The sequence below is a fragment of the Mesocricetus auratus genome, unplaced genomic scaffold (assembly GCF_017639785.1).
Source record: "Mesocricetus auratus isolate SY011 unplaced genomic scaffold, BCM_Maur_2.0 Super-Scaffold_100676, whole genome shotgun sequence".
Classification (NCBI taxonomy): Eukaryota; Metazoa; Chordata; class Mammalia; order Rodentia; family Cricetidae; genus Mesocricetus; species Mesocricetus auratus.
This window is the reverse complement of record NW_024429266.1, coordinates 58,714,182-58,729,931: the sequence shown is the minus strand read 5'-3', so window position 1 is coordinate 58,729,931 and position 15,750 is coordinate 58,714,182. Positions and strand designations below refer to the sequence as shown.

General features: G+C 40.9%; 1 protein-coding gene across 1 annotated transcript in view; it reads right to left on the bottom strand.

Moving 5' to 3' along the window:
* Window positions 1-9,771: 9,771 nt before the first annotated feature.
* The window catches only part of C4bpa (complement component 4 binding protein alpha), a 34,637-nt gene continuing 28,658 nt past the window's right edge, over window positions 9,772-15,750 (bottom strand). Inside the window, exons 11-12 of the mRNA XM_005079894.4 lie at window positions 10,496-10,671; window positions 9,772-10,171 (exon numbers count right to left, since the gene is read on the bottom strand). Of these exons, the coding sequence (XP_005079951.1) occupies window positions 10,010-10,171; window positions 10,496-10,671 (338 nt within the window). The 3' untranslated portion in view covers window positions 9,772-10,009. The remainder of the gene's footprint in view (window positions 10,172-10,495; window positions 10,672-15,750) is intronic.

Here is a 15,750-nt window from a genome sequence, read left to right as displayed (position 1 = left end):
AGCCTGAGAATGAGGCTAAGGGCAGAAAAAAGCCGGAATAGTGCAGAGGACACAGAAGTCTGAAAGGCGAATCTGCCGAAGGCTTATAGCCAAAACTCACGGATTCACCGACCAAACCGGAGGAAGCATGTCTTACCGGGTCATAGCGGAGTAGATGAATGGGTTGTCGGCTGGGATTCTGGGATCCCCGTGAGTTCCTGAGTGCCTCCCTGCCGGCGGCAAGAGAGGTCACGGAGAGAGCCTATCCCGGGTTTTGGCACCATAAATGTTGTTATTTTGCTTAAGACTAGAAACTAGACGTTAGAAGGAGAAACACGAGCTTGAACACGGAACCACCCGGCACGATGGACGGAGCACAAGCCATGGAGAGCACATTAACCATAGTTTATTATAGCAGCGAGAAAGTGAGAGGACACCATAATGTTGTTGTTTTGCTTAAGATTAGAAATTAGAATTTAGAAGGGACGAAAGGTGAAACACGAGCTCAAGCGCAGAACCGGGACCGGCTGGATACAGCACAAGCTGTGCAGAGTGAGGGGCGGGGAGCCAGGTAACAGGGCAGGCCAGTATAATACCTGAACCTTTCACTGCCTTAAATGCCCTTCCCCTACAATAACACTAATGACTACTTCAAATGATATCCTAGAGCCTTCATCCAGGAGCTGATGGAAGCAGATGCAGACGCTGAGTTGAACTCCTTGAATCCGGTTGTAGAGGGAGGAATGATGAGCAAAGGGATCAAGACCAGGCTAGGGAAATCCACAGAAACAGCTGACCTGAGCAAGTGGGAGCTCATGGATCCCAGACTGATAGCTGGGAAGCCAGCATAGGACCGACCCAGACCCCCTGAAAGTGGGTGTCAGTTAGGAGACCTGAGCAGTCTGTGGCGCTCTGGCACAGAACAAATGGACTTCAGGAGTACATTCCCCATGGAGGGATACTCTCTTAGTCTAGATACACAGGAGAGGGCCTAAGCCTTGCCACAAATGACAAAAGATTTTGATGATCTCTCATGCAAGGCCTCACCCTCCCTGGGGAGTGGATGGGGGGAGCCTGTGGGGGGACATGGAAGGATGGGAGGGAGAGGGAATGGGGATTGATATGTAAAGTAAGATTGTTTCTAATTTAAATAAAATTTATTTAAAAAAAACCAAAAACATTGGCCAGGCAGTGGTGGCCTTTAATCCCAGCACTTGAGAGGCAGAGGCAGGAGGATCTCTGTGAGTTCAAGGCCAGGCTGGTCTACAGAGTGAGTTCCATGACAGTCTCTAAAGCTACACAGAGAAACCCTGTTTTGAAAAAAAAAGTTAAAGAGGGGAAGAAAAATGTTTAATTTTAACATAAATTTTAAGGAATGTAGAAATAAAAATATAAAATAATTACAACACATGTAACTAAAATTTTATGCCTAAGATATATATATATATTTGGAAATCATTCAAGAATATAAATATCAAAGTAAAACAATGAACAAATAGGTAGAAAGAGACAAATGAAAATGTTCATTTCTAGGAAACATTGCATGAATTGGATTCCATGGACAACAGCTCAGAGACAGAAGTCAACTATGGCTTGTTTATCTTAGGCTACCATAAGGAATAGTATTCATGTGGGAGGACCAGGATGGAGCAGAAATAAACTGAGCTGGAAATCAGTAGCATCAAACACTCCAGATTCTCTAAAACAGGGTTTCTCAACTTGTGGGTGGTGACCCCCTTGTAGGTTTTCCATAGAGGTAGCTAAAGACCATCGGAAAACCCAGATACTTGAATTGAGATTCATAACAGCAGTAAAATTACAGTTATGAAGTAGCAATGAAAATCATTGTGGTGGTCACCACAATATGAATAACTCCATTAAAGGGTAACAGCATTAGGGAGGTTGAGAATCCCTGTGTTAAACTGTCCCTATAAAGTGTCCCCAGCTCATTAACCTGAATGCTCACATCTCTGCATCAACCAATCAGAGGACGAGAAGGCCACTTTAAATGCAGATTCCAGGCGTGCTCCGCTTACTCGATGCATCTTCTAAGTCCTCAAGGCTGAATTGTTTCTAAACGTCCCATATTTTTCTCTGACCTTCTGCCATGAGGATACTATCCACTCAGTTTCCTCTGTCTTCTGGGATCCTTTATCTCAAATCAGGTGTAAGTGGCCGTGTTTGGATACCGGCAGTTGCTTAACTCCTTGCAGAAGCATAGATTTTAAAGTAGTAAGTCAACAGTGCATACAGACTAGTGATATATTTATCTGAAGGCTAGACATGTGGTGGTTGTTTGCTGTTGACATTGCCCCATTTTTGTTCCTGTTTCTTATAAAATAGACCATGATTTTTTAACTTTCAGATTTATTCTTTCTATTTCACTAGGAGCAAAAACATTCTCATCAAAACTATGTTTCTTTTTATCTGCCAAATAGAAACATGTAATCATTGTAGTTCCCATTTTCCTTGCTTAAAGAAACAAAAGATAAAAAGAGAGGAAAAAATGTTTTCTGAAAATATGAGTATAAATCCAGAGGAAATATAATAAGAGATAAAACTGGTCCTGTGGGAGTAAGAAAATGGATTTTTTTATGGGTCCAGGCAGGAGTTTCTCTAAATGCAGATAGAGTTTAAGTTATTTTTAAGTATTAATCTGTTAAGTCAAGAAATAGGTGTGTTTGTATTCTGGTGTATAATTTTTTTAATTACAGAAGTAAAGTATAAACTTCATCTTTACATTTAAAAGGCAAGGATAGAAAAAAGCAGACATTAGTTACTTTTGTCCACGTTTATTCTATTAATAGTATTTATTATTTTACATACACGGTATCTATTTTAGATCATTTTTTAGTAATTCAAATAAAAGAACGTATTTTTAAATGGAAGACTAACTACAGAAGTGTGAAAACAACTCCGCAGTGAACGTGTGTGTCTGTGAAGGTGGTGAGGAAGTAAAAAGACCCGGAAGCAAAGGCCCCACGCATTTCTCCTCTGCTGTAAGGACTATGGCTGGCAGTACATAACCCTGGGAGCACATTGGTAGCAGAGAGGCAGGAGTGTGCTCAGGTGTCTATTCTAAGATAGCAGTAAGAGGCTGTGTGTGGCAAGTGGCATTTTAGAGAGGGCAGTTTTAATTTCACTTACAAAATGAGGGAATTAATTTGGGGCGTGGAAAAAATATCATTTCCTATTAATTCCACTTTTCAAACCACTTTTTATTTATTAAGCTAAAAATAACCAGCAAGGCAGAGAGACCGGGAGGCAGAAAAAAGCTGCCAGCCTCATGGGCCACCATTCTGGGCTTCCCCTCCACTCTCCAGTAGAGAGATGAGTCCCAGGGACTCTTCTAGCCCACCTCCCCCTTTTTGAGTCCCCTGATCTGTGGCCACCAAACCCTTCCTACCACCGGCCCCCGGAAAGGGACCTGGAGGCAGAAAAAAGCAGCTACCATCATTGGCCTCCATTCTGGTCTTGCCCCTCTACCCACTGAGAAAGAGAGAGGGGGGGGGGAGGTAGAGCCTTGAACTTATATGACACCACCAGAATCTACAACAGCAAGACCTGAACATCCCATCAAGGATGAAACAGAAGAGAATGACCTTAAAAACAACCTCATGAAAATGATAGAGGCCCTCAAAGAGGATATGAGAAAATCTCTTAAAGAAATGGAAGAAAAAGCAAACCAAAAATGTAAGAAATCAAAAAATCTCTTAAAGAAAGCAAGGAAAACCAAGAAAAAAATAATCAAACAGATGAAGGAAACAATTCAAACAGTTCAAGACTTGAAAACTGAAATAGAGACAATAAAGAAAACACAAACTGAGGGAATGTTGGAAATATAAAAGCTGAATAAACAATCAGGAACTACAGATGCAAGTATAACAAACAGAATACAAGAAACTCTCAGGTGCTGAAGATAAACTGGAGGAAATAGATTCATCGACCAAAGAAAATCTTAAACCCAACAAATCCTTAACACAAAATATCCAGGAAATATGGGATACTGTGAAAAGACAACACCTAAGAATAACAGGTATAGAAGAAGGTGAACAAGCCCAGCTCAAAGTTCAGAAAACATATTCAAGAAAATCAAAGAAGAAAACTTTCCCAATCTGAAGAAGGACATGCCTATCAAAGTATAAGAAGCTTACTGAACACCAAATAGATAGACTGGACCAAAAAAAAAAGCCCCCTCACCACATAATAGTCAAAACACCAAACATACAGAACAAAGAAAGAATATTAAGAACAGGAAAGGAAAAAGGCAAAGTAACATATAAAGGCAGACCTATCAGAATTACACCTGACTTCTCCATAGAAACTTTGAAAGCCAGAAATGGATGGCACTAGAAGAAACCATCCTGAGCAAGGTAACCCAGTCACAAAAAGAGAAACATGGCATGTACTCTCTCATATATGGATTTTAGACATAGATCTGGGGAGTGCCAGCCTACAATCCCATGGCCAGAGAGTCTGGGAAACAGAACCTTCATTCAGTGGCTGATGGAAGAAGAGGCAGACTCCCACGGCTAAGCACTGAGCTGAACTCAAGATAGCCAGTGACAGAGAGGGAGGACTGATTACCAAAGGGATTCAGACTGGGCTGGTTTAACCCCCAGAAACAGCTGACCTGACAAGGGTTAGCTCTTGAATCCCAGGCTGGTGCCTGGGAATCCAGCATGGGACTGATCAAGAACCCTAAATGCAGGTGTCAGTGAGGAGGCCTAGGTAATCTATTGAGCCTTGGGTAGTAGATCAGTATTTATCCCGGGTATACAAATGGACTTTGGACTCCCATCCAACAATGAGAGATGCACTCTCACCCTGAACTCTTGGAGGAGGGTCTAGGCCCTGCCCTGGATGAAATGACAGACTATGGACACCCCCATGGAGGGCCTCACCCTCCCTGGGGAAATGACAGGATATTGGGAGGGTTGGGGGGGAGGGCAGGCGAGGAGGAGGGGGAAACGGAGAGGGACCTGGAACTGATTTGTGAAGCAACCTTGTTTCTAATTTAAACTTAAATTTAAAAATAAATAATAAAAAATGTAACTTTGAAAGCCAGAAAGTCCTGGATAGATGTTGTACAAACACTGAGACCAGCCCAGACTACTATACCCAGCAAAACTCTCAATCACTGTAGCTGAAGAAAACAAGATATTCACAAAGAAAACAGATTTACACAATACATATCCACAACTTCATATGGAAAAATAAAAGACCCAGGATAGCCAAAACAACCCTATACCATAAAGGAGCTTCAGGAGGCATCACCATCCCTGACTTCAAGCTCTATTATAGAGCTGTAGTACTGAAAACAGCTTGGTATTGGCACAAAAATAGACAGGTAGACCAATGGAATCGAATTGAAAACCCGGATATTAACCCACACACGTGTGAACACTTGGTTTTTGACAAAGAAGCTAAAATTATACAATGGAAAAAAGAAGGCATCTTCAACAAATGGTGCTAGACATAACTGGACGCTGGCATGTAGAAGACTGCAGATAGATCCATGTCTATCGCCATGCACAAAACTTAAGTCCAAATGGATTAAAGACCTCAACATAAATCCAGCCACACTGAACCTCTTAGAAAAGAAAGTGGGAAATACCCTTGAATGAATTGATACAGGAGACCGTTTCCTGAACATAACACTAGTAACACATGCACTGAGATCGACAATTAATAAATGTGACCTCCTGAAACTGAGAAGCTTCTGTAAGGCAAAGGACACAGTCAACAAGACAAGACAGCAGCCCACAGAATGGGAAAAGATATTCACCAACCCCACATCTGACAGAGAGCTGATCTCTAAAATTTACAAAGAATTCAAGAAGTTAGTCTCCAAAACACCAAAGGATCCAATTTAAAAATGGGGTACAGAACTAAATAGAAAATTCTCAATAGAGGAGTCTAAAATGTCTGATAGAAACTTGAGAAAGTGTTCAACACCCCTAGTCATCTGGGAGATGCCAATCAAAATAACTCTGAGATACCATCTTAGTCCTGTCAGAATGACTAAGATCAAAAACACCAATGACAGTTTATGCTTGAGAAGATGTGGAGAAAGGGGAACACTCCTCCACTGCTGGTGGGAGTGCAGCCACTTTGGAGATCAGTGTGGAGATTCCTCAGGAAAATAGAAATCAGTCTACCACAAGATCCAGCCTTTCCACTCTTAGGCATATACCCAAAAGATGCACATTCATACAGTGAGGACATCTGTTCAACTATGTTTATAGCAGCATTATTTGTAATATCCAGAATCTGGAATCAACCTAGATGCCTCTCAACTGAAGAGTGGATAGAGAAAATGAGGTACATTTACACAATGGAGTACTACTCAGCAGAAAAAAAAATTGAAATCTGTAGGCAAATGGATGGCCCTAGAAGAAACCATCCTGAGTGAAGTAACTCAGTCAAAGAAAGACAAACATGGCATATACTCACTCACATATGGATTTTAGACATGGTGCAGGGGGTTGCCAACATACAATCCCACTGCCAGAGAGTCTGGGAGAAAAGGAGAACCCTAAGAGAGGTATGCATAGTACCCCGGAGAAGGGTAATAGGACAGGATCTCCTGAGGGGATTTAGAGCATGGGGGAGGAGAGGGGAGAGGGAGCTGGGAGAAAGAGGGGGAGAAGAGGAGGGGAGAGAAGGGTGAGGGGGAGCAGGAAGGTTGAATTAGGGGAAGAATAGAGGAGAGCAGATTGAGAGATAACATAATAGAGGGAGCCACTATAGGTTTGAGGAGAGATCTGGCACTAGTGAAATTTTTAGAGATCTACAAGGATGATAAAACTGGCATCCAGGCTACCTTAAATGCCCTCCCCTGATAATGAGATTGATGACTACCTTATATGCCATCCTAGAGCCTTCATCCAGTGGCTGATGGAAGCAGAGGCAGACACCCACAGCTAAACACTGAACTGAACTCCTGAACCCAGTTGCAAAGAAGGATGAGCGATGAGCAAAGGAGTCAAGTAAGACCCACAGAGGCATATGACCAGAACAAGGTGGAGCTCATGGACCCCAGACTGGGGACTGAGAGGCCAGCATGGGACTGATCCAGACCCCTTGAATGTGGGTATCAGTGAGGAGGCCCTGGCAATCTATGGGGTCTTGAATAGTAAATCAGTATTTGTAACTGGCATACAAATGGGCTTTGTGAGCTCATTCCACAAAGAGGGATGCTCTCTCAGTTTGGACACATAGGGGAGGGCCTAGGCCCTGCCCGGGAGGATATGACACACTTTGAAGATTCCCCATGGAGGGCCTCACTCTCCCTGGAGAGTGGACAGGGTGAGGAGGGGGTTGCAGGGCTGAAGGGGTTAGTGGGGGGTGGGGGAAGATGGGAGGGAGAGGAAGCTGGGATTGACATGTGAAGCAAGCTTGTTTCTAACTTAAATAAAAAAAGCATATAATAGATGCAGAAAAAAACCAAACAAACAAAAACAAATAACCAGCAAGGATTTATACATGTTAATTCACTTGCCAATACTCTAGGAACTTAGTAATAATTTAAATGTAATATGAAAACTAATTATAATCATAATCTATTCTGGAGTATTAAATAAATGTAACAAAAGTAATAAATGACAATAAAATTTTAAAATATTATTACTCAAATAGCACCTAACAAACTAAAAAAATCTCACATTTTTAAAATAATTATCTAATGAATGAAGATAATTTGCTTGACATTTGGTGCCAAGAGGAGGGAGATATAGTCTCAAATATTGATGGCAAAATGCAGAGAAAGAATTAACAAAGGCAGGTGTGTGAAAACAAACCTGCCATATAACTACTAATATTTGCCCCAAAGCCTTGGCCAGTGTGCTCTCTTTTCCCCCTAGACACTGAAAGTTAAATAGAGGGCCTGCTGGAGCCAGCTGCAAAGACAACATCTGGTTGGATTTCCTGTTTAAAATTGTGCAGTCCTAGCAGAAACCTGTGTTGCAACCATTCTTAATGTGATATGTGTGCACACCTTCTGATAAGTCAATGTAATACTTTTTCTAAATTTTATTGAATATTTTGCTCTACAATACCCCCTCCTTCCCTGCCTCGCACTCACATCATTGATGAGTGAGCAAATGGTCCATTGTGCCTTTGCTGTCTTTAAATTCTACCAGCAGGATTTTTGAAAACCACTTTCCTAATACTCATTTTCCTTCTCTGAGTTCATATTTGTTGTCAGTAATGAAGAGGAGTTGAACATTGTCCTACAGAAGGCATCTAAACAGTGAAATCAGGAAAGGGATTACTATTCCAAGAACACCAGAGGCACCAACAGAACCTATGATGCACCCCCACCCCCAGAACCAAGTGGGAATCAAATGTGTCCAGCGCTTTGTTGAATTATTAATAAATTTTAATTAAGTCATTTTTCAGGTGGGTTCAGCAAATGTTTGATTTGTCAGAATGTAACAAGTGGTATCAGTATACGCCAGTTTGTAGGGAGAGGTGACTCGCTCGGCAAACTGGAAGGGAATTATGTCAGCAGCAATAGAAGGCATGGCAACCCAGGGACCTGACAGAACTGATGACAGCCACATGGACAGAGTGGTGACTGCAACATGCATAGGTGACCCTAGACAAGGTCCTCTTCACCCTGCTCCCACATCCTTGGTCTACCCTGAAGCTCACTACAAACCCGTCCACGAGAGTGGTCCCCTTACTTGCAGTATGCTTTGCTGCCTCTGGGAGTCAATGCTGCGAGAGTAAGTAGATGTACATCCCAGGTCCTCACCAGAGGAGGCTAGCTCAGAGTCACATTCTACAGGTCCTCAGAGAGCGGTCAGCCTGACCAGGCCTCTGGGAGTCACGGCAACAGTAGTCTCTCTCTATGATGGTCCCCCTTTGGCTCTCTTGCTTTCTGTCACGTCGTTGCCCCCTCTCAGTGCTTACCAGAACTACCATCTAAGTAAAGCAGCTACCACACACATGCTTGTATCTGGAGGAAAACAAAAACAGTCATCCAAGAAAGAAATTCCAAGTCACTCCTGGGTATTGGGCAATGGCTTTTATGATGGCAGACAGGAGCTTTCCACACCACATGTTCCTCTCCAACAAGCGATTCAGGAACATCTGTCTCATCTACGGCCCAGTGAAAACATGCTGTGTATCACTGCCTCCTTGCAATATGTTTAGAGAAAGTCAATGGAAAGATTAAAGTTGCCCACAGAGTTCCATGGGAAGAGGCAACAGGAGGCACTGAGACGGGAATGAGAACGCCTTAGAGTGAACAAGAGTTGGTGCCTGGAAATATGTGGTGCCCAGAGAACTCAGATACAAACAATAGTGACACAGGGTTTCTCCTCAGGGCTTAGGGAAGTGGCTCTGACCATGTACATTCAATATCAAGGAAAATGGTGATCAAAGCAGATGGAAGACTTGAGAATACGGCCCATGTGGTCTTCATAGTCATCCGTCTTTGGAACTTCCTTCTCCAGGGTGGAGTGAGGTCAGAGAGACACATAACGTGAGTTCACTCCCTGGAGGGTGATGGCTGGCATGTGGCCTGAATGAAAGAGGCCGTAGGATATGACAGTTTGGAGGAGGCTGGGTAGCCTTTAGTGGGTAACCTGGACTGGGCTGGTTGGGAGTGCAGGGATGGGAGATGTTGACAGTTACTCTGAACTCTAAGGACCAGGATGATGTGCACATGTGAGACTGTGAGATAGAGGCAGTCCAGGGACACAATAGTGTGAATGCACTAAAATGAATTTTGTACCTCATATTTTTAAATAAATGTATTAATTTTACATAGTAGTAAATGAATGCAAGAACAAAATTGATTTTAATTGAAAAAATGTGCATGTTGTATTCAGAAAAACAAACTTAGGAGCCACAATATGATTAATTATTTCATAAACTTAAGGCATTATGCTTTAGTGAATTAGTCTAACTGGATATTTATTAGCATGAACATTGATGTCAAAGTGAAAACTGCTGAATGCAAGCTATCTGTTTGACACTCAAGGTGCTTCTTCCTCCTCCATCTTGAGAGAGCTTACAGTCACAACCCCTGGTCAGTTTGTTTAGCCTTTTCTATCTGTAGCTCTAATAATTCAATCTCCAGAGACAGTTTGTATAACTCCAGTGCCATTTTCACATCATCTGGATTTGGCAGACATCGCATGAACCTCTTGCCTGCAAACACATGCTCACAGTCTTTCTCCTGAAAGAGAGGTAGGTTTGGGTAGCAGTGAGTGGCTTTGGATGATCGTCAAGAAATAGAGCAACATTATATAATATGGTGTAGAAAAATAGGAGGCAGTACTCCTAGGTCTATGGAACTTCACTCTTTATGGGATTCAGTATTTCATGCCCTCAAATGAAAATAGGAAAATGTGTTGTGCCAACTTACCAAATGACCGTGAGGGAGAAACAGGTTATCTGAATGACATAGAAATGATTTGCAACAAGTCACACGGCAGCACTATTGGCTGGGAAAACCATTTTAGTGTTTGATGGCACAGAACTTGTGATTTGTGTCACTTACCAGCGCACATCTGGGCACCTCTGGGTACCAGGTTCCATTCTCTGAACAAGTGATACTTTGGGAACCTAACATGGCAAACCCAGAGTCACACTGGATGGTGACATTTTCAGATTCAATGTACTGGTCTTTATTGGCAGACAGCAATCCATTTTTTATCTCTGGTTTCTGGCATAGAGCTATAAAGAAAACACGTGTTAGACAATTATGATCTGAGGGAAAAGACGTGACAGTCTGTAGTAATAAGAATGAACTGAACTTGCATGTAGTTTATTCTTCTTTCCATTCCTTTTGTTAGCAAAACGTTGATGAGTGTTTTGTTGAGCATGACAGTCTATGTATACAATGTGACTTTTTGACTTGAGTCTCATAGTTCTCCTGCTAAGTGAGTCTATTGTTTTCCTGTTTTATGAAGAAGAAAACTCAAATACAGAGAATGTAAAAAATGTTTCCATGACTATAATGTGTTTAAATAACATGACAGGATATTTGTAAAAGTATATATGACCCCAGATTCTCCCTTTATACATTAACTTTTACTATAAATAGTTCTTCAAGACCCCAATCATGTAGTTTTGATATTCTTCTGTGAGCAGTGGGGACAATTATATCAAATAAATTATGAATTACTATTAATATATTTATACTAATATTACATGAACATAAGATAAGAATAACTAGCCCTGACTCCTCCTGCTCCCTATAACTAATTGGCACAGTGTTTTCTCAGCACATTACATCTACAGCATGGTAGGTAGTACCTTGACAGAAGTTCTGATGGCAAAACTTATAACTCCAATGTTTGGAATTAGCCCAACAGAGACTATACTGATGGCAGAACAAGTTTTGTTGAAAAAATTTTTACAGGCCAACAGGTGTCTTTATAAAATGTTTCGCTTCTACAATATTTCTTAAAATATATATAAGAAACCGAGACTATGAGCTGTCTCAAGAAGGCTGATGCTTGTGATTGTGACAAAGAAGTAGAAGGAAGTTATACTGTGCATTTTGTGTGTGTGGTTTTGTGTGGAATATCATCCGTTTATATGAGTTATTTAAAAATAAACAAAATCGACTCTACCAGAGACCACACTGACCACAAGTAGTCTAGGTAGGCTGCCCTCCTCCAAATTCCCTGACTATCTCAGCATTCCCCCACCCTATCCCCAGTCCAGCACCCTCCTAACCACCTTGCCACAGCCTCCAACTGGAGTAGAGACTCCCCTCTCTACCAGAGACCATACAGACTGAAGTAAGAAGTCCAGGTAAGCTAGCTGCCTGCCAGCCAAACTCCCCTACTCTCTAACATTCTTGGTATCTTACCAGTCTAACCCCAATCTTGAGCCTTCCTAATTGCTATGTTCCATCCTGAAACTGGTGCTGAAATTCCCTGCTCTACCAGAGAATATACTTCCTGCCAGAAGTCCAGCCCCCAACTCCAGGGGGAACCCCTGCTCAACCACAGGCTACACCTACTAGAAGAGCAGAGAGGAAATAGAAACCAAGGAAAACGCACCCATCCAACAAGGACTAACTCAGAGTTTGACACGTACACCTACCTTCACCCCAAATTAGATGCCTAGATGTAAGAAAACAATCAACAATAGCCAAGGCACTATGTCATGACCAGAGCCCAGCATCATATTACAGCAAGCCCTAAGTACTCCAACACAGCTTAAGCACAAGGAAAAATACCCTAAAACTAATTTTATGAAGATGATTGAGGTCTTTAAAGAAGAAATGAATAAATCCCTTAAAGAAATCCAGGAAAACACAAACAAACAGTTCAAGGAAATGAATAAAACTGTTCAAGACCTGAAAATGGAAATGGAAGCAATAAAAAAAATAGAAACTGAGGGAATTCTGGAAATGAAGAATCTAGGTAAGTAAACAGGAACCACAGATGCGAGCATCACCAAAAAACTATAAGAAATGGAAGAAAGAATCTCAGGCATAGAATATACAATAGAAGAAATGGATACATTGATAAAAGAAAATGTTAAATCTAAAAAGTTTCTGATACAAAACATCCAGAAAATCTGGGACACTAAGAAAAGACCAAGCCTAAGAATAATAAAAATAGAAAAAGAAGAATCCAAGCTCAAGGGCACAAAAAATATTTTCAACAAAATCACAGAAGAAAACTTTTCTAATTTAAAGAAAGAGACACCTTCATAGGTACAACAAGCTTACAGAACACCAAATAGATTGGAACAGAAAAGGAAGTCCTCTCACCACATAATAAAACACTAAATATTTGGTACAAAGAAGGAATACTAAGAGTCGAGAGGAAAAAAATAGCAAGTAACATATAAAAGCAGATATAGTAGAATTACACTTGACTTCTCAATGGAGACTCTAAAAGTCAGAAGGACCTGGACAGATGTCCTGCAGACTCTAACAGAAGACAAATGCAAACCCATATTATTATACCCAGCAAAACTTTCAATCACCATAGGTGGAGAAAATAAGATATTCCATGATAAAGTCAAATCTAAATAATATCTATCCATAAACCCAGCCCTACAGAAGTTGCTAGAGGAAAACTCCAATACAAGGAGGATAACCACACACAAGAAAGTACAGGAAATAATCTCACACTAGCAAAACCAGAGAGAAATACAGACACACACATACACACTCACTCACTCACTTGCTCACTCATGCACCATCATCAACAACAGCAAAAAAATAAAAATCCAAACAAACAAAACAAAACCAAGGACTTAACAATCATTGGACATTGATATCTCTCAAAATCAATGGGCTCAACTCCCCAATAAAAAGACACAGACTAATAGAATCGGTGTGTAAAGAGGATCTACCCTTCTGTTGCATACACCTCGACATCAAAGATAGATATTTCCTCAGAGTAAAGGGCTGGAAAAAGATTTTTCAAGCAAATGGATCCAAGAAACAAGCTGGTGTAGACATTCTAATATCATTATAGCAAAATAAACTTCAAACCAAAATTAATCAAGAAGAAGAGGGAAGGATACACATCAAAGGAAAAATTCACCAAGATGATATTTCAGTTCTTAATATCTATGCCTTAAATGCAAGGGCACCCACATTTGTAAAAGAAATGTTGCTAAAGCTTAAATAGCACACAGATAGTGGGAGGCTTAAAGACACTACTCTCATCAACAGACAAGTCACCTAGACATAAACTAAACAGAAAAATACTGAAGCTAACATGTTATAAACAAAATGGGCCTAACAGATATCTACAAAACATTTTAGCCAAACACAAAAGAATATACCTTCTTCTCAGCACCTCATGAAACTTTCTCCAAAATTGACCACACACTCTGTCACAAAACAATTTTATCAGTTAGAAGAAAACTGAAGTAACCTCCTGTATCACATATCAGATCACCACAGATTAAAGCTGGATTTCAATAACAATATAAACAACAGAAAGCCTACAAACTCATGGAAACTGAACTCCTATTGAATGAGTTCAGGGTCAAGGCAGAAATAAAGAAAAAAATTAAATAGTTTCTAGAATTCAGTAAAAATGAATATACAACATACCCAAACTTATGGGACACAATGAAAGCTGTTCTAAAAAGGAAAATTCATAGCACTAAGTACCTGCATAAAGAAATTGGAGAGATCGCATTATCAACTTAACATACACTGAAAACTCTAGAACAAAAAGAAGCAAATGCACCCAAGAGGAGTAGATGGCAGGAAATAATCAAACCAAAGGCTGAAATCAATAAAATAGAAATAAGTAGAACAATACAAGGAATCAATGAAAAGAGTTGCTTCTTTGAGAAAATTAGGAGGACAGACAAACCCTTATCCAAACTACCTAAAAAATGGAAACAGGATATCCAAATTAACAAAATCAGAAACAAAACCGGGGCATAATAACAGACACCAAGGAAATTCAAAGAATCATAGGTCATACGTTTAAAACCTGTACTCCACAAAATTGATAAATCTTATCAGGAGCTGTGAGAGATACAGCAGGTAATAACTAGTGTTCAACAGGCCAACCTACCAGATGAGTGATTCTCTGATGGAGACCCCCACCTGGCAAGGTCATGGAGTTACTGATTGTGGAAACTAGTTGCTCCTGTCTGTAGTTTCTCTCATGAGTCACTTCATTTCTTCCCTAAGAACTTCATTTCTTTGCTAAGAATAGCTTTGAGTGTTTCCTCACTGTTTGTGTGCTTATCTCATGAAAATATTCCATCTGCTGGGCACATATATCTGTGAGTGGTCAGGAAGATGGCTTTCAATTTAGCTATACAATTTTGCTATATAGAATATATACTGGGACATGCTTCACAACCGAATCTATTTGTCCTACAAGAACTGTGAAAACTTAAGAGCTTGCCTTATTCTTTTGCTCAGACTAACTCCACACAGTTAGCTCACTTTCACCTCAGAGCAAGTTAAAAGTAGATTAAAGGCTTTTTGTAAATCAATCATAAAATTGAAACCTTACAGTTATGTACAAGGTAAGAGCCACAGATGTCCAACCAAGGTCATTAAGAAAAGCATGCCAATTCTTCACTTGCCAGTCTACTAACAATGGATCTCTGTCTCAAAAATTGTCATTAGGTACTATAACCACCCCACCCACCCCATATGTTTGTGGTCTTGTTCCAATAGCCTTGGGATCTTATGTTGCTACAGCAATGGCTCAGCTCCCTAATTGCTTATCCTAGGAATGTGCTCTTGATCAATGAGAAGGTGATTCTTGTAATTTCTCTTTATCACTTCAAGGCTCCTGTAGAAGAAGAGTGTTAGGAGGAGGAGGAGGAGGAGGAGGAGGAGGAGGAGGAGGAGGAGGAGGAGGAGGAGGAGGAGGAGGAGGAGGAGGAGGAGGAGGAGGAGGAGAAGAAGGAGGAGAAGAAGAAGAAGAAGAAGAAGAAGAAGAAGAAGAAGAAGAAGAAGAAACTAAGAGAAAGAGAAGTAGGACAGGATTATTAGAGTAAAAATAGAACAATAAAGAAACTGATGTGGGAAAGTATTTAGTGGAGAATTTATTTTGCTGGCAGCTGATGGGATAAGATGCAGAAACCCAGTCAAACATTAGGCAGAGGGCCCAAATTGAAGACCTTCTTAAGGCTCCCCCGTCTTTGTAGCTCTGTGAACGCTATGGAAGAGGTTGAGAAGAAGAGTAGGAGCCACAGGAGTCAGGGATACCAGGAGAATATGGCCCACAGTCTCTACTAAGTAGGGCTCATAGGTGCTCTAAGACTAAAGCAGCAATCATGGAGCCTGTGCTAGGTTCTCTG